The 25,846-nt window shown below is 58.1% G+C and overlaps 1 protein-coding gene across 1 annotated transcript in view; it reads left to right on the top strand.

Moving 5' to 3' along the window:
* GALNT9 (polypeptide N-acetylgalactosaminyltransferase 9) overlaps positions 1–25,846 on the top strand; it is a 120,662-nt gene that overhangs the window by 55,649 nt on the left and 39,167 nt on the right. Inside the window, exons 3-6 of the mRNA XM_025403738.1 lie at positions 3,381–3,547; positions 5,004–5,178; positions 8,918–9,115; positions 18,013–18,130. Coding sequence (XP_025259523.1) covers positions 3,381–3,547; positions 5,004–5,178; positions 8,918–9,115; positions 18,013–18,130 — 658 coding nt within the window. The remainder of the gene's footprint in view (positions 1–3,380; positions 3,548–5,003; positions 5,179–8,917; positions 9,116–18,012; positions 18,131–25,846) is intronic.

Raw genomic sequence — 25,846 nt, 5'->3', positions numbered from 1 at the left:
TTCATGAAATACGGTGAGGTCAGGTGTGTAAAGGCAGACAGACCTGCGGTTGGCTGTACTTGCCTGTTGATGAAATACGGTGAGGTCAGGTGTGTAAAGGCAGATAGGCCCGCAGTTGGTGCACATGCCCAGTACCTAAGTGCTCCAACACACACTGCCTGTATCATTACATATGGAATCCTCACTGGGGGTGTATCTCTTACTATTAAAATGACAGAAAGGTCCCTGTAAGCTGAACTTGGAGCCTAACTGTGCGTACAGCTTCCTGGAGATGCCCCTGGCCCCTCCAAGGCAGGAATGTGTGGCTAAGAGCTTCGTGGACTTTGGATGCTGACTGGCTGGAGATTGGGGAAGCTACATCAGGAATAAGTACCTTCATTCTCTTTCCCGGGCCCCTACTGGGCAGGGGGGCTTCACACAGGGAACAAGGACGTCAGTGTGGCCTCCCCACCCCTACCGACCCTGCCTCAAGGTCGTCTCAGGATCTCTAACTTAACTACCTCTGCGAAGATCCCACTTGCAATCAGTCACGTGAGGACAGGCCCTTCCGAGATTAAACCCGGGCCAGAACACGTGTTTCCGAGGTCGGAGACTGAGGCCACGTCCTGCTGACACCATGTCCTGGGTCGCGGGAGGAGGACACCGTTCAGCCCACCACGGAAGAAAGGGCTTCCTCAGGGAGGACCGGCCCAGCCGTCGTTTGCTCCCCTTGGCTCTCCCTCATCCCCAGCAGGCGTGCAGGAGGACAAGGCTGGGGGCTGAACTTCAGGGTGAGCGACTCGCCTTCCTCATTGATGGGCATTTTGGACTTGTTGGAAAATCTTTGAGCTCCTTTATCTGTTTCTTAGGCCTGGGTTGAGCGTTGCAGAAAAGTGAGATTTGTCATCCTGGTCTTCATTGTCTTCCATTTGCCAGCCGGTGGGTGACAGGGGGTTAAATAAAAACACTTCAACTCCACGCGTGTGGAAATGACCTGGCAGGATCTCCCTCGCATGACCTGCGAGGCGGACGCGGTTGGGATCCTCATTGTGCCGGAGAACTGAGTCTCCCAACGGCTGTCGGTCTCACCTGTGGGCACCTGGGCTCGAACCTGGATCACACGCTGGCGCTGCTCCCCGTCAGGAACGTCTGCTGACGGCTGGTCCACCATCCGCAGGCCCCACTTCTAGGAGCCCCACCTGCCAGGCGCTGAGCCCAGCATGACGCAATGGAGCATAAGCCAATCAGAGCGCCCTATTTCCTCTGGCCACAGTGATTGGTGCATGACGCAATGGCGCATAAGCCAATCAGAGCGCCCTATTTCCTCTGGCCACAGCGATTGGTTCAGGGAAGGGCACGTCACCCAGTCAGAGCCCGGGAGACACAGGGATGTTTTCCGGCGTGTCCTGGGAAGACAGGCGGGTTTGCTGCCCTGGACTCAAACCCCTGGAAGGTCCGGACCTGCGGGGACACGGCCTCCGGCCACGCGGACGGGCCTTCCTGAGATTAAACTCGAGCCAGAAGGCTGGAGCCAACAGAGGCAGACAGAGGCCCGTGTCCCACTGACGAGCTTTGATCCCCGGTCAAGCTGGCCCGAAACCAAACCCACCTGGACTTTTCCTACGGATGAGCTACCAACCCCCTTTCTGCTTAGGCCAGCCCGGCTCGGCTTCTCCGTGTTCCTGCTGAGCAGACAGCAGAGGGTGCATCTGGAAGGTTCTGTCGCCCTCATCGCTCCTGGGCACCTCACACGCTCCCCAGCATGGCCAGCGTCCCGGGGGCCTCTGCGTCCATCCCTCAAACCTGCGGCCATGAGCTTGCAGGGAAGCCTGTTCCATGCAGGCAGCTTGTTTATAAAGCGAGTGGCCGCTGAGATCCATCCATAAAAGGCCGTCGATATCCTGGGGCAAGGAGTGGGTCCCAGACACGGATTCTAAATCAAATGAGAGGTCATTGAGAATGAGTAGGTGACAGGGATTCTCTGCCCCCACCCGCCCTCGCTCTAAAGTCTGAAAAGGCTAGAGGCCCCCGGGAATGCTCACGCCATAAATCCCTTGTCCTTGCTGCTTGCGAGTTCTTCAGCACAGGTGCATGTGGCCCCGCAGCCAGGCCCGAGACGCCTCCTGACCTAGTGATGGAGGGAGAAAGAAGGGGTGGAGTCCACCACTGTCCCCAAGGCCAGCGGCTTCCTCCACTGCTCCGAGGAGGCATCGGGGACAGGCATGAGTACTTCACGGGCCCAGCTGGTGCCTGTGGGGCCCCTTGAGTCTTCATTTGTCCCCTCATTACACAGATGTTTATAAAGTACCTGCTGTGTGCCGGGCACAGCCTGGGTTCTTGGTATAGAGCTGTCAACGGGACAGAAAAGGAGCTTGCTGTCGGGGGCTCACGTTCTGGTCATGGGGGGGAGATAGACCTGCAGGAACAAACAGGTACAGGGCGTGCGCTTGGGGACGGTGAGGGGCCGCCCCGTGGGACAGGGCTGGTCCCAGGCTTTCTGAGCAGCCCTGCCCCTCTCCCGCTGGGCTCTGGGAGTGCCTCTGCCCCCACAACCCCAAAACATCTCCTCTCCAACCTGCAGCCGCTCCCGCAGTCCGTCCTAAGATCTATTTCCTTTCTCAGGATTTTTTGTTTTACACATTTTGCAAGTTCATGAAAATTGTGTGATCCAAGCTTTTTCTTTTTTTTTTTTTTTTTTTTTTTTTTTTTTTTTTTTTTTTTGAGACGGAGTCTCGCTCTGTCGCCCGGGCTGGAGTGCAGTGGCCGGATCTCAGCTCACTGCAAGCTCCGCCTCCCGGGTTCCCGCCATTCTCCGGCCTCAGCCTCCCGGATCCAAGCTTTTTCCTCTACAGACTAATGGAGTGAAGTCTTCTTGTCAGAATGCATTTTTCTGAGTGATGAAATCTCCCTCGCTGAGCACCACAGTCCAGATAAATGTGATGGTGACGCACAGCCCTCGTCCCTTTGAAATTCTCACCAGAGGCTCGGAACTAGCTGCTAGCCAGGGTGGAAAGTGGCCATGCGGGTGGCTGGCTCCTTGGCTGTGCCTGGCTCCTCAGCTGTGCCCAGCAGCGCCGTCCCCAACGTGCTCCTGAAGCTGACAGCTGGGGTTGGAATCCCAGCACCTGCACTCATGGCCCACGGGGGAGGCTTCTGTCTGTAGAACGGGGACATTCATCTCTTGAGGTTGCTGTGAGGACACGGTGGGCACAGGGGCTGTGTGTGTGCTGGGTGCCGTGTTACTGTTACTAGTTTCTTTCTAGAACAGCTCTGACCCCTGTACACCCTTGGCGTCTGGTTGTAGGGTCAAGGCCTTGTCCAGTAGCCCTCGAAGGGTGCACCTGGCTCCCAGTGTCCCGTGCACCCCACCCTGACCACACCCCAAACCGTGTCTCCTGCAGGTGCAGACAGATGAGCTACGCCCAGGACCTGCCCCAGGTCTCCGTGGTCTTCATCTTCGTCAACGAGGCACTGTCGGTCATCCTGCGCTCCGTGCACAGCGTGGTCAACCACACGCCCTCCCAGCTCCTCAAGGAGGTCATCCTGGTGGACGACAACAGTGACAATGGTGAGTGGGCGCGGCCTCAGCACGGTGCTCACGGGGTGGCTTCCTGTGGCTGGGTTGAGCTGGGGTTGGGTGGAGCCTTCTGGGACGGAGCGACAGAGGACCGCCCCCCGTCTGTCCACGGGGCTCTAAAGCTACGGGGGTCCCTCCTGCCTTCCAGCCTCTGTCATAACTCGTACATGCTGTCCCCACTGTGTGGCTGCCCGTGCCTCTCTCTGCCTTGGTCACACAGCCTCTCCCCCTGTGTCTGCATCTTCTCCTCTTCTCATGAGGACCCACACTAGACTCAGAGCTCACCCCAAATCCAGGAGGATCTCATCTCAAGGTCCTCAACCAGATACGTCTACAAAGTCCCTGCTTCCAGACAAGCTCCCCTCTCAGGCTCCGGGTGGAGATGAAGTTGGGGTCAGCCACCCCACCCTCCACAGAGGCCAGCAGAGCTGAGCTCTCCCAGGTGCCACCTCCCGCCTCTCATGCCCACAGAGGCACCAGAGCTTGGCTGGACGGAGCTGGTGGCTGGAGCCCAAGCTCCGTGGTTCCTCAGCGCCACCCTCCTCAGCCTCAGGTGCCCTGAGGGCAGCACTGCTCAGACCTTCTGGCACACAGGCTTGAAACGCCAAACGAGGATCTGGCACTGCCCCAGGCCTGTCCCCCATCTGCCCTTCCCAGGCGCAGAGCAGAGAGCCCACAGCCATGACACTCCCTCCGGAAATGGAGGGAAACATGGGCAGGCCCTTCCCAACCCCTTGCGGAGGCAGAAGGCTGTACCGTGGGGCTGTGGGGCAAGCTCTGGCCTGCAGCAGGGCCCCAGCCCGGCAGCACCGTCTACACCGGGGTCTGTGTGCAGAGGAATGAATGGCGTGGCCGCCCTCCTGAGCCCTATCTCGCTGCAGAGGGTGGTGTGTGGGGAGGACCGTCCAGTCCAGCTTGGCTACCTGTGTCTTGCCCTTGGCCACAGGGAGCTCCATCAGGACACCCTGCCTCCAGCATGGAGAGGCCACGTTTGTGTGTCCACCCATCCGTCTATGGACTCGGCTGAGCTGGTTCCGTTGCGTGGAGAGGCCACGTTTGTGTGTCCACCCATCCATGCGTGGACTTGGCTGAGCCGGTTCCGTTGCATGGAGAGACCACGTTTGTGTGTCCACCCATCCATCTATGGACTTGGTTTTTTCACGGCTGACTGCTCAGCCCTGTGTCTCCCGTCTCTGCAGCACGGGCTGCTGCCTGGTCTGGTGTGTGTCCTTGTTTGCTGTGTCTCCCACGGGAATGTCAGCGTCGTGAGGCTGGGGTCTCATCTCTGTGACCTCCCATGCTGAACCGCGTGCAGCTCAGTGGGTCCTAAGAGAACGTTTACGAGACACCCATCCCACACGGGGCACGCAGCGTTTCTGGCCTTGGGTCTTGGTGGCCCTGTGCCTGCCGGCACCTGCCAGCGTGCTGACGTCTTGTCTCTCCTCAGTGGAGCTCAAGTTCAATCTGGACCAGTATGTCAACAAGCGGTACCCGGGCCTCGTGAAGATCGTCCGCAATAGCCGGCGGGAAGGACTGATCCGCGCCCGGCTGCAGGGCTGGAAGGCGGCCACTGCCCCAGTCGTCGGCTTCTTCGATGCCCACGTCGAGTTCAACACGGGCTGGTAAGGGCCGGAACAGGCTGGACAGCCGGTCTCAACGGGTCCCCCTCCACCATCCCCCTCCTCAGCCGCTGTGCTGCTGCAGCCTGGCCACTGGGTTGGCCCCGGGGCTGGGGTACCCACCGTAGCCTTCAGGAGCTGGGGCTGAGAGCCACCACCGAGTCCACCTGTTCGGTTACCTCTGCGGCCTCTCCGTGTCCAGCTCCCGAATGCAGAACCACTGGAGGGCAGGCCCAGCACGCACCCAAGGACACGGTTCTTAGAAGCTCTGAGGCACGTGTGTGAGGCTTGGTCTGTGCCCACCTTGCCCCGGGAGAATGTGACCCCGTCCTGACTGCAGCAGTCTCGGGTACTGTGTGTCCCCTGTGGGGCAGGAACCTCAGATCAGGTGGGGTGGGGCTGAGGTGTACACGTCCAGCCTCTCAGGCCCTGCTCAGTCACTGGAGGTGGCCACAGGTGCCCTGGAGGCCTGAGCCGAGTGCGAGGGGCGTGGGAAGTGAGTGCGGGCTTCATCCGTGAAGGTCCTGGGCTGAGGGTCACCTTGTGTATGGGGTCCTGGGGCCACCAGCACAAAGCACCCCTGCTGGGCAGCTCAGGGTAGCAGGACTTCACCTGAAGATGTGGACAGGGCCGAGTTTCCCCCAGAGGCTCCGGGCAGGGATCCCTCCCACCTTTCTCAGCTCCTGGAGGCTGCAGCCCCCCCCCACCCCCCACGCCCTCCCTGTGTCTGTCTGCCCATCCCTGCCTTGTGCAAGGACTCTTGTCGTTAGAGTTGGGGCAGCCCAGGATGCCCCCATCCAAACCCCAAAGCCAGCCCCACAGAGGGCACCTACGGGGTCCATAGTGTACAGGGGTGTGTGCCCGGCACCCAGGCCAGGCCCTGCACCCACAATGCACAGGGGTGTGTGCCCTGCACCTCAGCCAGTCCTGCATCCACAATGCACAGGGGTGTGTACCCCACACCCAGGCCAGTCCCCGCACCCACAATGCACAGGGGTGTGTGCCCTGCACCTCAGCCAGTCCCGCGTCCACAATGCATAGGGGTGTGTGCCCTGCACCTCAGCCAGTCCCGTGTCCACAATGCACAGGGGTGTGTGCCCTGCACCCAGGCCAGGCCCCGCCCCCACAATGCACAGGGGTGTGTGCCCTCCACCTCAGCCAGTCCTGTGTCCACAATGCATAGGGGTGTGTGCCCTGCACCCAGGCCAGTCCCCGCACCCACAATGCACAGGGGTGTGTGCCCTCCACCTCAGCCAGTCCTGCGTCCACAATGCACAGGGGTGTGGTCCCCGCACTGGGCCAGGCCCCGCACCCACAATGCACAGGGGTGTGTGCCCAGCACCGGGTCAGGCCCCGCCCCCACCATGCACAGGGCTGTGTGCCCCGCCCCCGGGCCAGGCCCCGCCCCTCTCCACCTAACCACAGGGAAGACCCCGGAGGCCGTTTTCCCCACTTCCTGGAGAAACCAAAACTGAAGATTTTATATCAACTCTCCTGACTCATTTTTCTAAACTCTAAACTCAGGGAAGTGCCAGCTGTGGTTGCCGCAGGGGACTTTGGTGGGAAGCGGCAGCTGACGATCAATCTCAGGGTTACACGGAGGCCGGGGACTGTCACTGTTGGCTGGGACACCCCACTGCGTGTGACCCAGGCCTCCTGCTGGGTCCCCGGGGAACCTGGCGTTTTGGGGCTTCTGAAAACCGGTGGTTTCTGTAACAGCATCAGCAGGTTTGAGCGGGGACTTGGCACCTCTCAGGCTTCTCGCCTCACACTCGGCTTTCCTGGGGCATCTCAGCCCCCAGCCAGCGCTGTTCTGATGAGACGCTGCCTCCTCTGCCCTGTGCCCTGCCTGCCCCTTCCTCGCTCCTCCGCCGGGTGCTCCCCTTTCCCTCAATCAGCTTCTGACGTGTTGTGCATGAATTGTGTTCCACTGCCTGCCCCCCTCAGGGTCACCCCACATGGTCGCACAGGTTGTGCACTGCACAACTACACCCGCAGCCTTTCAGTGCCTCTGACGCTGCGTAAGCTCCCCGAGGCCTGAGGGCATGTGGGGGAGCCTTGTGTCTGTCATGTCAAAATGCAATTTTTCTTTTTGAGACAGGGTCTTGCTCTGTCACCCAGGCTGCAGTGCAGTGGCGCGATCTCAGCTCACTACAAGCTCCGCCTTCCGGGTTCACACCATTCTCCTGCCTCAGCCTCCTGAGTAGCTGGGACTACAGGCGCCACCACCACGCCTGGCTAATTTTTTTTTTTTTTTTTTTTTTTTTTTAGTAGAGACGGGGTTTCACTGTGTTAGCCAGGATGGTTTTGACCTCCTGACCTCATGATCCACCCACCTCGGCCTCCCAAAGTGCTGGGATTACAGGTGTGAGCCACCGCCCCCGGCCAAAATGCAATTTTAAACCAGTGCAACTTTAATTTTCACAACTGAAAACCCAGTTATCCTTCTGTAAATAGCAACCGCTCCCATAACTGTCTCCACAAAGGATTCTGCCTTATTAGCAGACCTGGCATTTCCAGGGAGCTTTTCATCTCTGAAGCACTTTGCTAACAGTAATTAATTAATCCTCCTCACAAAGCTGAAAGGCAGGTAAATACCAGGCCTCACGCTCAGAAGGATGGGAAGGAGGGGTGAGGACAGCCACGTGGTCTCACAGGCAGGGTCAGGGCCTCGCCGCTCCCCACACCGGCCCTGCCTGAGCTGACCCAAATCTGCCCTCAGGCCGTCCTGCCCCTCACTGCGGCCTCTGGGCTCTGTGTCAGCTGGTGGCTAGGTGGCTGCAGCCCCGTGGGACTCCAGCATGGATGGCGGGCCTCTGCAGCCGTCTCACCTTTCGGTAGACCATGGTGTCTCACCTGCTTCCCAGGACCCCTGCCTGGGATGGGGAATCACAGACTGAGCTGATGCCCACGGAGGCCGCTTCTGCTCACCTTCCTCCCTGCCCTCCTCACCCCCGACTGCGCCATCGCTCTGTCCAGCCTCCTGGCCAGCCCTGCAGGCCCATCAGGCCCACGCTGGGGCTTCGGTGCAACTGCTGTTCCCTCCAAGACTCCCTCCACGCCTCCTGCCAGTCACTACCCAGGGCAGCCCTACTTAAAACTGTGAGCCCCTTCTACCACATCCATGACTGCTTATACCTCATCCTCTGTCTCATCCTGGAGCGGGGCCACTGCACACTCGCACAGGTTCCACACTGCACAGCGGTGCCTGGTGGCTTTTCCATCCCACACTGTGCGAGCTCCCCATGACACGGATTGTTTTTATTCCTTAGTTCATGATTGTGTTCCAATTTGTGGGAACAGGGCATGGCACATAGTAGATCCTCAATTAATTCTTGCAAATGAATGTAGCTCCCACAGGAACAAGAAAGGAGAGGAGGGACTCTGGGCTGGGCAGAGAGGAAGACTGAGCTGGGGAGCCCGTGATGGACATAGCTGACCTCTTGTGGACCCTGGGCAGCCCTTCAGAGACGCTGCAGCTGGGCCAGCGTGGCCAGTGCCAGCATCCCCCAGGGGCCAGGAGCATTTGAGGGGCTGCCCCAGCAGGGGTGAGGCCTTGGTCAGGGTGGGTCTGCTGCTGAGAGGGGCCCTGGGGCTTCCAAGTGAGGCGGTGGCAGCAGGGGGTGGCAGGGTTGGATGTAGACCAGGTGGGGCCTGGCCTCCCCTCCCTGTGGGCGAGTGGACCCTCCTCGGGGAGTCCGGTGGGCTGGGGCCGCCCCCACTCACGGCTGTGCCTCCACAGGGCGGAGCCCGCACTGTCTCGGATCCGAGAGGACCGGCGTCGCATCGTGCTGCCAGCCATAGACAACATCAAGTACAGCACGTTTGAGGTGCAGCAGTACGCCAACGCTGCCCACGGCTACAACTGGGGCCTCTGGTGCATGTACATCATCCCCCCGCAGGACTGGCTGGACCGCGGCGACGAGTCGGCGCCCATCAGGTGAGCTGCCCCAGCAGGGGTTGAGGGCGGCCCTGCCCGGGAAGGAGCGGAGCAGAGTGAGGCGGGCGGGGGTCGGGGGCTGGGGATGGGGGCTGGGGATGGGGGAGGGGGACAGGGGCGGGGGACAGGGGAGAGGGATGGGGGCTGGGGATGGGGGAGGGGGACGGGGGCTGGGGACGGGGGAGGGGGCTGGGGACGGGGGGGTGGGGGACAGGGGCGGGGGATGTCCCCCAGCAAGCACAGCCTGGTGCAGGGCCCTCGCAGAGACCATGGTGAGGGTTGGGCCAGGTGCTGGGGCCCCCGGCCTTTGCCATAAAAACTTGGCACACAGAGCTTGTCTGTATCACAGAGATGCAGATGCAGCCCTCAGGGCTCACTGGAGCCGGGACTAACGGCTTGAAGGTTATTTTTCTTCATTCAAAATGCACTTGATAATCCCCAATCAGCAGGAAAAGGATTGTGTTGTGTCAGGATTGCCTTGTGTCAGGATTGCCTTGCGTTTGACATTTTAAAAATGAGTGAATTCAGAGAACGCAATGGAAGGCACCTCCCACAGTTTTTGGCAGGCTCTGGATGCCCTGAACTGCAGCAGGAGCAGGCTCACTGGCCCCATCGAGTCTTCAGGGCATGGCTGCCCACTGCTCCTCATAGCCACCACCTGGACAGCTACTGAAACCCCCCGTTCCAACCCTCAGCTAAAGGACAGGCAGTGACGTGACTGGACACTACCCAGGAGAAGACTGGCCTGTGCCAGAAAGCTCATGAAAGGTGCTCCCCACGGTCCAGGGAGAGGCAAATTCAACCCGCAGTGAGGTGGGGCTCCGTGCCCACTGGGGTGGCTGAAAGATGCAGGCTGACAATACCAAGTGTTGACAAGGACACGGCACAGACGCAACTCTTGGACGTGGCTGGCAGGACTGTGAATCAGCACAGATGCTTTGCAAAAGCAGCAGCTCCTTCTGAAGGCCCAAAACCCTCTCCAGTGTCCCCCTCCAGTGTCCCTCCCTCCAGTGTTCCCCTCCAGTGTCCCTCCCTCCAGTGTCCCCCCTCCAGTGTCCCCCCTCCAGTGTCCCACCTATCCCACTCCCAGGTGTTTTTCTCAAAATAAATGAGATACATGTACATGCAAAGGCTTCCACACAAACGTTCACAGTGGTGTTACTCACAGTAACCTCCTGTGTGTCAGCAGGTGAATGGTTGAGCAGGGCAGACTCCACTCGCATCACGGATTACTCAGAAACAGGGAGGAGCGGACCCTTCCACATCTAACAACATGGTGAGATGTAGAGGCTCGTGCTGAGCCTGGGAGCCACACATGGAAGAGAGTTTCTGCGTGATTCCTGCACACAGAATTCCACGGAAGGCAAAACTCATCCTGGGGCAGAGGCCGAGGGTCGGGGCTCACAGGGACGGAGCCTGGGACAGTTCCGGGCCAGCAGTGTCCTCTCCTGGACAAGGATGGGGTCTCCATCAGTCAGAATGGACCAAAATGCAAATATCACATGGATGCATTTCATTTTATATAAATTTCACCCCCCAAAGTTGATTATAAAGAATAAATGAAATACTAAGGCAGGTGTGGTGGTTCATGCCTGTAATCCCGACACTTGGGAGGCCGAGGTGGGGGGATTGCCTGAGCTCAGGGTTTCGCCCTCCCTCATGGGGACAGAAACAGCAGACAGCCGCAACGAGACAAGGCCACCGTGGAAGTTCCAGGACAACTTCCATAGTGGACGCCCAGTGTGACGATCGCAAAGGTGCACTCGGGTTCACGTGGTGTTGTCGCGGCCGGCGCCCCTGCTTCCATGCTCAGCGTGCAGGCGTGCAGCCCGCTGGATTTATACGTTTTAGGGAGACATAGGAATCAGTCCACACATGTCAGGGGCGCACTGGTTCAGTCCAAAAGGCAGGACAACCAGAAGTAGGGAATTCCAGGTCATGGGTGGATTCAAAGATTTTCTGACTGGTAACTGGTTATTATCTAAAGAGCTGGCATCGGTAGAAAGGAGTGTCTGGTTAAGATAAGGGGTTGTGGAGACCAAGGTTTTATGATGCAGATGAAACCTCCAGGTATCGGGCTTCAGAAGGAGCTTCAGAAGGAAGAGATTGTAAATGTTTCTCATCAGACTTAAAAAGGGGTCAGACTTCTGGTTAATCTCATCTGGGTCAGAAAAGACCTCCAAAGGACAAGGAAGTCTCTACGGAATGTGGAGTCCCCCACAAGAGACCGCATTGCAGGTCATTTCAAAATACATCAGAGAAGTATATTTTGGGGTAAAATACTTAATTTCTTTCAGGGCCTGTTAACTGTCATTTTGGATGCGTATTATCTCTACAAAGAGTCTGTTTGGTCAGACTTAACATCTCTGTTTTAGTGTTCCTGAATTCCAAAGGGAGGAGGGTCTGAGGGGGCGTGTCCAAACCCCCTTCCCATCAGGACCTGAGCTGGTTTTCCTGGGTTACTTTGGGGTGCCTTTGGTTGAGAAGGGGCTCCATTCAATTGGTTGGGGGTCTTAGAATTTTATTCTTGGTTGACAGAACCAATACTTAATCATTTTCACGTGAAATCTTATTTTACGTGAAAATGATTTCTACTCTTTGAAAATTGGAAGATTCTGGGCCCCGATTCTTACTCAGTCTTGATGAGCTGAAGCTGAGTTGCGGCTGCTCCCGGGGACAGAGCAGAGCCACAGTCACCACCAGTCCCAACAGCCACGCCCAGCAAGCCTGTCTGTCCTGTGTTGTTTGTCGTTTGCTGATGCCGCTGCTCCACGTGGGGGAATATTTCTCTAGAGTTGGGTCCTCACGGAGAGAGGGAGGATAGCGATAGACCGAGAGGATTGACTATTTCAAGAAAAAGAAGATGAAGTCTTTGATTCCATCATGTTCAACACGTGAAACTAGTCCTCTTCTCTCCTGTACTTTACCTGCCTGACCTTCATGTGAGTGAGTTCGTCCAAACTCACCCTGGAGGACCAGAGTCTGGGCGAGACCCTGTCAGAAATGAGCTCCGCACTCACTGGAGGGTCACAGAGTCACGTGCTGGAGCCCTGTCAGAATCGCTCCCCTCGCACGGGGGACCGGAGTAACAGACAACGGCCCCGTCAGAATCGCTCCCCTCGCACAGGGGACCGGAGTAACAGACAACGGCCCCGTCAGAATCGCTCCCCTCATGCTGGAGGATCAGGAGTAACAGACAACGGCCCTGTCAGAATCGCTCCCCTCAGACAGGGGACCGGAGTAACAGACAACCGTCCTGTCAGAATCGCTCCCCTCATGCTGGAGGATCAGGAGTAACAGACAACGGCCCTGTCAGAATCGCTCCCCTCAGACAGGGGACCGGAGTAACAGACAACGGCCCCGTCAGAATCGCTCCCCTCAGACAGGGGACCGGAGTAACAGACAATGGTCCTGTCAGAATCGCTCCCCTGATGCTGGAGGATCAGGAGTAACAGGCGAGAGAAAAAAATAAGAAGGACACGATGCCGATCATCGCTGAAACCGAGAACACATTCTCCTCATCTTTCTCCTTTTGCATACGCTTGAAAATTTCCATAAATGAAAGTAAATATGCACATTAAAAGCAACGGAGGAGCCGGGTGCCGTGGCTCACACCTGTATTTCCAGCACTTTGGGAGGCCGAGGCGGGTGGATCACCTGAGGTCAGGAGTTCCCAGCCTGGCAAAACCTCGTCTTCACTGAAAATACAAAAATTAGCAGGGCGTGGTATCAGGTGCCTGTAGTCCCAGCTACTCGGGAGGCTGAGGCAGGAGAATTGCTTGAACAGAGGAGGCAGAGGTTGCAGTGAGCTGAGATCGTGCCTTTGCACTGCAGCCTGGGCAACAAGAGCAAAATTCAGTCTTTTTTTTTAAAAAAAAAAAAAAAAGCAGTGGAGGGCATTTTCTCTCTCTCTCTCTTTTTTTTTTTTTTGAGATGGAGTCTTGCTCTGTCGCCCAGGCTGGAGCGCAGTGGCATGATCTTGGCTCACTGCAAGCTCCACCTCCCGGGTTCACACCATTCTCCTGCCTCAGCCTCCTGAGTAGCTGGGACTACAGGCGCCGCCACCACACCCAGCTCATTTGTTGTAATTTTAGTAGAGACGGGGTTTTACCGTGTTAGCCAGGATGGTCTCGATCTCCTGACCTCGTGATCTGCCTGCCTTGGCCTCCCAAAGTGCTGGGATTACAGGTGTGAGCCACCACACCTGGCCTCAGTGGAGGGCATTTTCAAGGATGTACAGCAGGGGTCAGGGAATCATGGCCCACAGTCCTGTATTTGTAAATAAAACTTTATTGACACATGGCCATGTTTTCTCATTTGCATATCACCGCAGAGTGGAGTGGCTGCCACCCAGGCTTCTGGCCGCAGAGCCAAGACATTTACATGCTCGCCCCGGGCAGAGGAAGGGGGCCCTGCTCCAGGACGGCGTTTCCGTGATCTCTCTGGGGAATGGACCTTCAGGTGCAGGGCTAGCCACCTCACTTTTTAAGTACGAACAGTCTTTCACTTTTCCCATTGTGGATGCAAACTCTTTCTAAAACGTGGCACGTGCTTCTCTGCCTTCTTAGACACAGATTTTAAATAACATTAAATGTCAGTGTCGGTGGCCGCAGGACAGGAGGGCCTTCCGTCACAGCAGGCATGCGGCTGCGGGAGGCGCCCACGTGCCTGGGACTCTGCCCTTCCTGCGTTCACAGCCGCCTGTGGCTCGTCCTCGGAGGCCTCTTTGCTCTCTGCAGAGTTGAAGCACCTGAGCCGGTCAATGGGACGGTCCTGGGCAGGAGTGTGGCCTCGCTGCCTGGGCCTGTGGAGGTGGCTGCCCTGCTGGCCTCCACCCTGTTCTACTCCTCTTCCCGCTCCCCTGCTCCTTTCTCCCGGGACAAACGCTGGGGACCATCCTCATCCCAGAGGATTCCTGGGATCCCAGTTAAGACCTGGCACCTCCAACACGTGAGCAAGGCGGGAGAACGCGGGAAGGACTGGCAGCCTGGCAGGTGGGGGTGGCCGGGGGAGCTGGCCCTCATCGGGGCTGCTGGTTCAGGTGTGACTTCAGAGGACACCTGGGGACACGTGTTCCAGGAGGAGGGGCCCCAGGCTGTAGGTGCCCAGAGGCTGCTGATATGCCACCAGCTCCTCCAGGATCAAGGGCTGTGCTGACATCAGGCCTGCCCAGCGGAGAACCACTCAGAAATTCCCTCCAAAGCTCTGGAACCCCAAGCATTGCCTCCATTTCCCAGGGCCCTCCAGCTTGCAGAGCCCTGCCTGCCGGGGGCTGGGCCTGCGGGCAGGAGACCCCTGATTTTCTCCTTCATCCAAGGAACAAAGAAGAGTGTGCTCTCCCGGAGACCTCTCCCGCTCAGAAGAGGACCTGGGAGGGTGGTGCGGGCCCGGAGGCCCCAGCAGGATCCCGCAGCGCTGGAGGAGTCCCCTCTGAGAGCTGGGCTTGCACGGCCCTGCGCTCCAAGGATTTAAGGAGTCAGCGACCCCAACCCCATTGACAAGCCACACAGAAACGAAAGCGGCCACACCCCGCCCCAGAAAGCGGATGCTGGGAGCCCCCAAGACGCAGAGCACCCGGCCTGTTTCACAGCTTCCTGCCCCGTAACCTGCACCGTGAACTGGACGTGCCTTCCTGCGCTTTCCACCCTTAATGTACCCCAGTTTTAATTTTAACTTTTCATTTCAGTGCCTCTGATTGAAGATGGCAAGTGTTGACTGAAACCAAAGTTAAAATTGTATTGACTGAAATTCATAAAACCAAATGAGTGTGAAAGAAATGTAAATAATTAAGCTCTCAGGTGATGTTTCCATGCGTTTGTGGCTCGCACATCTGCACATACATGTACCGTGTGCTGGTCACCACGTGGGTCTTGCACAGCGAGGTTTCAGTGTGCATTATTCTCCACGTGTTCTGAACTCCGTGTGGAAGGACGTGGCTCCGGTGCCCTTGTCTCAGCTTCTCCGTGGATGGTGTCTTACACATGCTCTGCTGTTTACGTCCCTATCCCAGGTTCACGGACACTTGGCTCACTAGGCCTCCCTGTGCACGTGTGCAGACGACAGGCCCACTGTGGGCCTCCGGGGACGTGGGTCCCGACTCCACCCACACGGGCAGTGCCCACTGCCTCCTTGCCATCTTACGTAGGCATGAGCTGAGCCTTTGTTGTTGTTGTTAGAGACGGAATCCCTCTCTGTCGCCCAGGCCGTAGTGCAGTGGTGTGATTTTGGCTCACGGCAACCTCCGCCTCCCAGGTCCAAGTGATTTTCCTGCCTCAGCCTCCCAAGTAGCTGGGATTACAGGTGTGCACCACCACGCCCAGCTGATTTTTTGTATTCTTAGTAGAGATGGGGTTTCATCACATTGGCCAGTCTGATCTTGAACTCCTGACCTCAGGTGATCCACCTGCCTTGGCCTCCCAAAGTGCTGGGATTACAGGCGTGAGCCACTGTGCCCGGCCATGATGGCTTTTCTTGTTATCAGGGTCTGTGGAGGATCAGAGCACTCAATGGGCCCTTAGTGAAACTCACATAACATAAATTAACCACACTAAAGTGCGTGCCTCAGCAGCGTTTAGACCATCACAGAGTCACGCAGCCGCCACCTCTGTCTCGTTCCAAAGCATCGTCCTCCCTCCCCATGGGGACCCCGTACCCACAAGGAGCCACTCCCCTCCCCCGCCCCAGCCCCTGCCTCCACGATCCACTTCCTGCCCCCGTGGAGTTGCCTCTTCTGTTCCTTGCATGCAGACGGGGGACGGCCTCTTGCACCTGGCTCCCTGCCCTTGGTGCCACGTTTCCAAGGTTCCTCCACGTCTCAACCTGTGTCAGCCTCGCTCCTTCCACCGGAATCGCGGTCCACAGCCTGGACGGGCCACTCTCCATGTATCCACCTGTCCCTCCGTGGCTGCCTGACTCACTTCTGATGCTAACAAGAACGAGAGGCGTCCGGCTGGACTAAGGCCCCGGAAGCTGAGAACCGGAGGGCGGGCGCGGGCGTTGGGCAGAGCAGCTCCAGCAGGCAGGACCTGGGGCCTCCACCCTGCACTCCTGTGCCCCGCGTGCGGCAAAACCGCCCCGAGGGGAGGCTGTCTCCACGGTGACAGGCACTCCCACGCGAGCCTCAGAACCCTCCGCCCTGCCTTTTTCCGTAATCACCGCAGGCATTTCTCGGGCAGGTCAATCCAGTTCCAGCTGGTGCTGCCTCCCTTGTCTCGTGAGTTTATTTTAGAACCCTGAGCAATAATGAAACGACACTACCCTACAACAGACGTGGCAGAGGATCTGGCTGGCTCTTCACTTCATCAGAGATCACCCCGAGATGATTGTTGTTGTTAAGAAAACGGGAGAGATACCTGTCGTAAGCGATGAGCTATAACTTACCCAATCAAACGTTGCTATTAAAAATCAAAAAGGGTATTAAAATTTCATCACTGTTAGGTTTGTGGCCGAAATCTAATGACAGAACAAATTGGATGTTTGCACAAAGAAAAGGATAATCTCTTTTTAATGCTCCTGTTATTCTTGGACAATTGATGGGCATTTATTCCTGACGGCTAAGTCGTTGGGGACAGAATTGCTTCTTTTAAATTATGACAGAGGCCAACTTTTTGCTGTTGTTTTTATGGAAGAATGCACTGACACGTAGAGGAGGATCGGAGAAGCTCAAGGCCTGCAGGGCGGCCTTGGCCTTGACCGTGGCTGCGGGGGCCTTTGGCCGTGGCATCTGGGGACAGCCTGAGGCTTTGCTGCTTCCTCTGACAGCTCCTGAGGCCTCGGAAGAAATGAAGCCCTCCATGGACATGGAAATTGTTTTGAGGCAAAATATTTCAGCAAAGATGAGAAGTTCCTCCTTCCTTACAACACACAGACTCTGCCTGCTCCTTGCTGGAGATGTGGCTTTCTTGCCTCTTTTTCAATCCCTGCCACCTTCCAGGCACCCAGTAGAAAGCCAAGAGGGATGAATGAATGAGCCCGCGGCATCACCCACAACGGCACACCAGCTTATCCTCCTGCTCCACTCTGCAGATCCTGCCTTCACCACTGCTGTCCATGCGGCCTCTTCCCGGGGGATTTGCAGCTCCAAGGCACTCTCAATACATATCAGAAAAAATAAAACTAGCATACCAATGCATGATTTCACAGAGATGGGGCCAGGCTAAGTCAGCTGACATTTTAGAATTATTACAGGAAGCATAGTACAGCTGGCAATCTGTTACACGTAGCTACACAGGCTGTGTACTTGCAGTTCCAAGCTGTGGTGTTCAGAGTCTGCCATTGACAAGGCTCTGTGGAGTTGAGCAGTGCACAACCTATGCAACTGCCCAGTGCAGCCCTGGTTCCTGATACACAGTTAGGATGAAGCATGGGGGAGGTGGGCAAGTGACTCACTCGAGCTTGGGAAATGATGTTCAAGGCAACCACAGGGCTCCTTAGGTAAACAGATCTTTTTTTCAGGGGAGAGGGGAGACAGGATCTCACTCTGTTGTCCAGGCTGGAGTGTAGTGGTACAATAGCCGCTCACTGCAGCCTCAACTTCCCAGACTCCAGTGATCCTCCTGCCTCAGCCTCCCTAAGTGCTGGGATAACAGGCGTGAGCCAACTGATCTTCTTTTTTAAACCTCTACACTAAGCTGAATTCAATGCAGTTTCTGTCATCTATTGGCGTTCAGTGTTTGGACGCTGTCTGGGCTGAGTGCTTCACCAGGCTCCAGGGACTCAAGTCCTGACGGCTGGAGGAGCAGCAGCCCCTCACCTTGGGCACAGGGACCTGAGTGCGCAGGGAGGAGGCACAGCAGGGAGGGGTGGCGAGATCTCCCAGGCTCTCCTGGCTCATGGCCCCGCAGGCAGGGCTCAGGCCTGCACAGCGAGGTCCTCACGCCGCCATCTCTGCCTCCCAGGACCCCGGCCATGATCGGCTGCTCCTTCGTGGTGGACCGCGAGTACTTCGGAGACATCGGGCTGCTAGACCCTGGCATGGAGGTGTACGGTGGCGAGAACGTAGAGCTGGGCATGAGGGTGAGTGTGGTCACGGTGTCCGGGGACAGAGTGAGGCTGAGTGAGGCTGTGGCATCTGAGGACAGGGTGAGGGCGAATGCGGCCGCGGTGTCTGGGGACGGGGTGAGGGTGAGTGCAGCCGCGGCCTCTGGGGATGGGGTGAGGGCGAAGAGGTCATAGCATCCGGGGACAGGACGGGGTGGGGGTGCGGGCGAGTGCGGCCGCGGCGTCTGGGGACGGGGTGAGGGTGAGCGCGGCCGCAGCGTCTGGGGATGGGGTGAGGGTGAGTGAGGCCACAGCGTCTGGGGATGGGGTGAGGACGAAGAGGCCATAGCATCCGGGGATGGGACGGGGTGGGGGTGAGGGCAAGTGCGGCTGTGGCATCTGGGGATGGGGTGAAGGCAAGTGCGACCACTGTCTAGGGACAGGGTGAGGTCCAGGGCTCCTGCTCAGAGCACTGAGGCCTCTCTGGAGCCTGGGCCGAGGCAGCTGGAAGCCAAGCTGGGCAGCCAAGGCCCCCACGGCTCCTGAGCTGGAGTTGGGAACAGAGAGAAGGGGCTACCCTGAGTCTCGCTAGAAGTTTGGTGGCAATGTTGCTGAGAAATTCTGTAGAATCACAAAAGATGGCATTTCCCACGTCTACTTTATTTTTCAAGCCCTGTGTTTTGCTGTTATCTGAATTGCCCCCAGGCGACAATGGATTGGGACCTTAGAAAAGTGGGTCCTTCGGCACAGAGGGCGGGGGCAGTCGTGGTGACCCCAAGCCGTCCTCTGTGCCTCTGTCTTGGCTCAGTGTGGAGGGCAGGGTGCAGAGGGAGGTGGGGGTGCCTGGGGTCCCCATGAGGAGCCATGGCAGGGACCTGGGGTGCAGCCTGTGTAGTACTGGGGGGCCCTTGGCGTACAGCTGGGAAGGCCTGTGTAGAACTGGGGGCCTGCGGAGGGCAGGTCTCAGCTCCATGCCCCACGCCTTCCAAGAACACAGGAGGCCCAGGCCAGCCCAGCAGGCTCCCCCTGGCTGCCCGCCCGGCTACCCAGTGAGGCCTGTCCCAGAGGGAGAACCATGAGCCTCCGCCCCTCCGTCCCACCCTCTTCCCCATTTCAAACCTCCCACGGTGGCTTAGGGAACTGATGGAAAGTTCTGGAAGAAGCTAAGTTACGAATGAGGGAATCCAGAGTGGCCGAGCTCGTTCTCCTCCTGGACCCCCTCAGCTCAGACTGGCCCTCGCCGTGCGGGGCAGGGGCTTCGTGGCACTGTGCTCAGGGCCCGGCTGCTCCAGAGGCCGGAGGCTGGTGCAGCCGCAGTGGGCAGGGAGGAAATGGAGGCGGTGGGCAGGCAGGGCCTGGGGCCGTCTCAGTACCACCCACTCCTGCTACAGGTGGAATGGGAGGTGGAGCTTGGAGTGGGCCCAGCGTCCTCCTCCAGGGACCCCTGTGGCCTCTGTGATTCCTGGGGTGGCAGAGGACAGACCGCAGGGGGTCTGGAGACCTCACCCCGAGTCAGAGCCAGGAGACCTGGGCTCCGGGCCACCAGGGAGGAGGGAGACGGGGGTGAGGGGGATGAATTCCGTGCGGTTTGTGGGTGGAACGAGGGGGTGTAGGGGTCACAGGAGGCCCTGCGGTTGGGCCTGTGCAGCTGGGAAATAGCTGTGCCCACCGAGGTGAGGAGACACTGCTTCCAGACGTGGAGTGCTAGGAGCCTGGAGGACCTGGGAATCCCCCACTTGTCACAGGACCAGCCCTGCGGCCCCCAGAGCCCCTGCCGGGCAGCGTGGATCTCAGGCTGCAGCTTAACCGGAGGGGGTGCTTGTTGCTGGCCAGGGTCACAGAGAGCCCCGAGCAGGCCCCAGGCACCGTCACTGTGCTGGAGAGGCCGGGGCACGAGGAGGGCCTGGGGCTCCATCCGCCAGCGTGGCTCTGCTGCCCCATCTGCTTTCTGAGTATTTTGTGCAGAAAAGTTCAACGCATCATTTTATTCTGAAAAGAGATAAAATTGGGTTTGGACTTAGAGATGGCGCGGCCCAATCTACCGCCTCCGTTGAGGGCTTCGTCACACCAGGCAGGGCTCGGCGAGCCGTGAAAGGAGGCTTGGTGAGAGCTGTGCAGGCCTCGTGGCAGAGGCTTTCAAAGGCTGTGTGTGGTGTGGGGTGCCGAGGACGCCGCTTGGAGAACCCCCTTCCTGCAGGGGTTGCTGTGAAGCTTTTGAGGCCGGGTGTGTGAGACTCGCTGGCAGCCAAGTCCCTGCCGTGAGCCAGGTGCTGCCCATGCAGTTTCTTTGCCTCCATGGCCCTGCAGGCGCCTGCCCGGGGTCAGTGAGCCCCCTTCACAGGGACCCCACGGAGGCAGAACGGGTGTGTCTGAGCCGGGGCACCCAGGCGGGAGCTAAGCCCCAGCTGGTCTGGGTCTGTCACTGCTAGTCAGCCCCGTCTCTAACACGGAGGTGCTGTCCTGGAGGTCAGTGCAGGATTCGCAGATCCTGGGCGTGTTCGTCTTGGGGGTGGCAGGAACAAAATAGCAAAGACTGCGGGGATTACAGCCACAGGGATTCATCCTCTCACTGCTCTGGAGTCTGGAAGGCTGAAATCCAGGCGGGGGCAGGGCCAGGCGGTCAGAGGCTCCAGGGAGGATCCATCCTACCCCTTCCAGCTTCAGGTGCTGCGGGCTGCCCAGCGTTCCCGGGTTCACTGCCCCAGGCACCGGCTGCCGTCTTCCCCCCGTGTCCGCCATCATCTTCCCTCTGGGCTTGTCTTCCCCTCTTTATAAGCGCACCAGTCACACTGGACAGGGCCTACCCTGACAACCCCATTTTAACTAGTTATCATGGCAGAGACCCTATTTCCAAATAAGACGACATTCTGAGTGTCGGGGGTTCAGCCTCCAGCATGTTTTTTTAGGGCACAGTTTCTTCCTAATAGAGATGTGCTGTGTGTTGCTGTGTGGTTGTGATGAGTTAGGATCTGAGTAGGGAGCACTGGAGCCTCTGGAGGGACCCGGGGATGAAGGAGGAGAAGCCGATTCTGTTTCCACCTTGCAGTCCTGAAGCTGAACTTCCTGAAGAAGTGGGAAGCCCGAGGAAGCAGTGTCCGGCCCAGGGGAAGCAGGGGGCTTGGCTCAGTGGCTCTGGGGACCCGAGAGTGGAGCCACGACAGAGGACTTGCCCTGTGCACCCGGGTTTCCCAGGCCCATGCCTGGGAACGCCCAAGCACGGAGGCCTTTCCTGGCTGTTCACCGCTAACCCTGGGTCTCCCGAGAGTCCCGGAGGGCAGTGGGTGCCATGACAGCCTCAGGGCCCCTCCAGGCTGAAGATCTGGGGGCCCAGGGTGCTGGGTCCAGTCCCGGGAGACACAGAAGCCTGTGAGACGTGGTGGAACCAACCAGATAGGACCACCTGACCACGGCTCACAGGAGCGGCCTTGAAGGCCAGAGGCTGTCACCAAATACTCTAGCCTGTGGGTCCAGCCCGGAAAACGTGCGGTCACATGGGACACGTGGAGAAGGGACCTGTAACATGGACGCAGGCACATTCAGATGCGGAGAAGGGACCTGTAATGTGGCACATTCAGATGCGGAGAAGGGACCTGTAACGTGGTACATTCAGATGCGGAGAAGGGACGTGTAACGTGGTACATTCAGATGCGGAGAAGGGACCTGTAACGTGGACGCAGGTACATTCAGATGTGGAGAAGGGACCTGTAACGTGGACGCAGGCGCATTCAGATGCGGAGAAGGGACCTGTAACGTGGCACATTCAGATGCGGAGAAGGGACCCGTAACGTGGTACATTCAGATGCGGAGAAGGGACCTGTAACGTGGTACATTCAGATGCGGAGAAGGGACATGTAACGTGGACGCAGGCACTTTCAGTTACAAGCACTTGGGGATTCCTAATGCCAACAGCGGGAAGAAGACACAGTGAACAATGGTGGTGGCACCGTCTCTGCCGCAGACGCCGGGGGCGGCCCTCAGTGCAGGTGCTTCACCTGGTGTTTGTAACTCCCGGGTCACACCAGGTCCCTGAACACCAACCAGTGCCTGGGTCCATCCGGTGCCTGACCCAGGAGAGACGCAGCAGCCTCGAGTCTGACCACGTCACTGCGCCACGCACACACTGTGTGGACGGGGCCTTCCCAGGCAGCCACCAGACACACCCGACCCGCAGGCTCTCCCACTGCATGGCCCGCACGCTCCTCGTCCGCGCACCCTGACTGCAGAGACAGTGCCTGGCCCCTCCGCCATGAGTCTGGGCCGGCCCGAGCGACCGTCCACTGTAGGGCTCAGCTGGCTCCGTGCCGAGTGACTCTCGAGGCTGGGCCGTAATCCACACACAGCCTCCGCCTCGTGCTCCCAGAACCTCCGGGATGCCCTCCTGTGAGGAAGCCCATCAGCCGGGTAGAGACGGGACCAGGGGTTCTGCCCCGCCCTCGCCAAGGTCACAGCCGACAGCCCGAGGGACATGAAGGAGCTTCCAGGGGATTCTGGCCCCAGCCTCCGAGTCTTCCCAGCAGAAGCGCAGACGCCACAGGCAAGATGTCGTCCCCGCTCTGGCCTTTCCAAGTGTGTGACCCACAGAATCCGTGCTCCTAACAGAAGCGGCAGATGCGTCCGGCCCCATGGTCCAGACAGCTCGTTAGGCGGCAGCAGCTCATCCAGACGCATCCATTTCGGACCCGCCCTCAGCAAGCAGCTCCCACCCTGGGTGGGTGAGTGGGGGGCCCAGGGGAACAGAGGGCGTCCCACAGTGTGCAGCCCTCCCCCTGCTCTGCCTCTGCCTGAGACAGTTTCCGTTGGTGTAAATGGGGCCGCAGCCTGCCCCACGGAAGGCAGGAGAGTCACAAGGCACATAAACCATGGTCCCACAGCACCTGCCACGGTGTGAACTAACCGGCATCCGTGTCACCCAACAGCGGGCGTGGACGATGTGCCAGGCCCTACCTGAGTGCCTTTCCTTCCGTACCCCGGCTAATCCTCCCCACGCCCCTGGGCAGATGGGCCCCACTCACGTTCCCACTTCACAGAAGAGAAAATCGCGTCTGAGGAGGCTGAGCTGGGAATGTCCCCGGAGCAGGACTCCTGGCCCAGGAATCCCCGAGCAGCATCTGCTTTTGGCACCGCGGTGACAGAGCGGCTCCTGCAGCGCACGGAGACGTCACGGCCCTCAGGCCAGGCCGCACCTCCAGGGACTGTGTCGTGTGAGGCTCTGAGCTCCGCCAGCCTTCTGCTTCTTTGTTTTTTATTTTGGAGGTTATGGGATTTTTATTTTGGAGGTTTGTTTGGTTTCCTTTGTGTTTTGCCCATGGGGCTTCTATTCACAGAAAAGATTTAAGGCTAGTTTTAAAAATTTATATATAGTTTATTAAGTTGCACCTTTCAAAACCTATGTGCTGTAAGCTTGCCGTTCACCTTAAAGATTGTACTGTCATGGAAACAAATTCAATCAATAAAACGGCCTCTTTCCCCGTGGCTACGATTGTTTGACTCAGGTTGGGCAGATTAAATAATACCGTGAGGCCGGGCACCGTGGCTCCCGCCTGTAATCCCAGCACTGTGGGAGCCCGAGGCAGGCGCATCACGAGGTCAGAAGTTCGAGACCACCCTGACCAATATGGTAAAACCCTATCTGTTCTAAAAATACAAAAATTAACCAGTGGTGATGGCGCATGCCTGTAAACCCAGCTACTTAGGAGGCTGAGGCAGGAGAATCGCTTGAACCTGGGAGGTGGAAATTGCAGTGAGCTGAGATTGCGCCACTGCACTCCAGTCTGGGTGACAGAGTGAGACTCCATCTCAAAAAATGTATAATAAAATAAAATAATAATAATACTGTGAAACAGCAATTCACTGCTTTTGTGCCTTTAGTTAATTAAAGTCCCTGGAGCCTGTTAAAAACGGCACTCAAAAATGTAATGTTTATTTTCTTTTAATCATTTTGAATACCTGATTTCATACCAGAAATCCCCCCGACCAAGTGCTTTAAAAATTCTAGTTTAGGCCGGGCGCGGTGGCTCAAGCCTGTAATCCCAGCACTTTGGGAGGCCGAGACGGGCGGATCACAAGGTCAGGAGATCGAGACCATCCTGGCTAACACGGTGAAACCCCGTCTCTACTAAAAAATACAAAAAAACTAGCCGGGCGAGGTGGCGGGCGCCTGTAGTCCCAGCTACTCCGGAGGCTGAGGCAGGAGAATGGCGGGAACCCGGGAGGCGGAGCTTGCAGTGAGCTGAGATCCGGCCACAGCACTCCAGCCTGGGTGACAGAGCGAGACTCCGTCTCAAAAAAAAAAAAAAAAAAAAAAAAAAAAATTCTAGTTTAGTAAATTGAATTGAGACCAGATCTGGAATTCTGTGAAGCACGTCAGGACTGTTTGTAGGTGCCTTTAATCCTCTCATCCTGTCTGATTTTAAATTGCACATCTAGAGTCAATCCTCAATTACACATTTTTTTAATGGAAGCTGGAAGTTAATCTGGCAGGCTCTTTAATATTCTGACTTCCCTTAACTGTTGTGATCGTTAAACACCAGACCTCAGCTGTGGATTGAACACACCCACGTGGGTGTCGGCTTCTCTCACCATCTCCCCCGATGCTCACCCTGCAGGGCAGGAGGCCAGCCAGCGGGTCAGGGCCCTAAGAAAGCCGAGGCCCTCAGAGGGACAGAGCGCACTGCAGAGACTGAGGAGGACAGCCTGGGGAGGGTGCTGGGGACGGGCAGCGCACAGCCGCCACCGAGGCTGGAGAGTGAGGGAGGACGGGAGCCCTGGGGTGGAGGGCACCCAGCAGATGTGGTCCCGGGGACAGAGCCACTGTCAGCAGAAGACAACTGACCTATGCAGGAGGGGCCCAGGGGAGAAATGCCCCCACCTCCCCCTCCAAACAAAATTGGCTCCGTGGGCCAAACCCAGCTGCAGTGAGAGGCCAGGAGGCTGGGTCATGGCACATCCCAGGCTCAGAGCAAAGCCGGGACGACAGTGAACCCGTGTGGCGTGCAAGGGTCAGGGACCCTGGCTGTAGCCGTCGGAGAGCTTCCCTCCAGTCTCCATGACACAGGGGCCTTTTTTCTTTTTTTATATTTTGAGACAGAGTCTCGCCCTGTCGCCCAGGCTGGAGTGCGGTGGCGCGATCTCGGCTCACTGCAACCTCCACCTCCCGAGTTCAAGTGATTCTCCTGCCTCAGCCTCCCGAGTAGCTGGGACTACAGGCATGTGCCACCACGCCCGGTTAATTTTTGTACTTTTAGTAGAGACGAGGTTTCACCCTGTCGGTCAGGCTGGTCTCGAACTCCTGAGCTCAGGTGATCCACCCGCCTCAGCCTGCCACAGTGCTGGGATTGCAGGTGTGAGCCACTGCGCCCGGCCAGCACAGGGGCCTTTCCGACAGCCTGACTCCTCGAGGGGCGGGGCAGCCTGTGTGACCGCTGGTTCTTTCCACCTTCAGCCTCTGACAAGGCACAGCTGTGGCCACGCCGGGCATTTGCTCTTCCCCCAGCTGACCTCCTGACCTCCCCGACCTCTCCCCCAACCTCTCCCCCGTCCTGGGGGCGTGGCAGTTTTCACCTTGGTGTTCTGTCTGGCAGTCAGAGGTTGCTCTACGGTGGGAGACAGGCTGAGAACCAGAACCCAGTTCTCCCTGCGAGGGACGGGCAACTCACCTGTCCCCATCACCACGCCGCCCCTCCAGCCCCATCTCCACATCCCCCGTCCAGCCCCATCACCACACACACACATCCCACCCCCCGTCCAGCCCCA

The sequence above is a fragment of the Theropithecus gelada genome, chromosome 11 (genome assembly GCF_003255815.1).
Source record: "Theropithecus gelada isolate Dixy chromosome 11, Tgel_1.0, whole genome shotgun sequence".
Classification (NCBI taxonomy): domain Eukaryota; kingdom Metazoa; phylum Chordata; class Mammalia; order Primates; family Cercopithecidae; genus Theropithecus; species Theropithecus gelada.
Note: the sequence above shows the minus strand (reverse complement) of the source record. Positions and strands in the feature narration are given on the sequence as shown.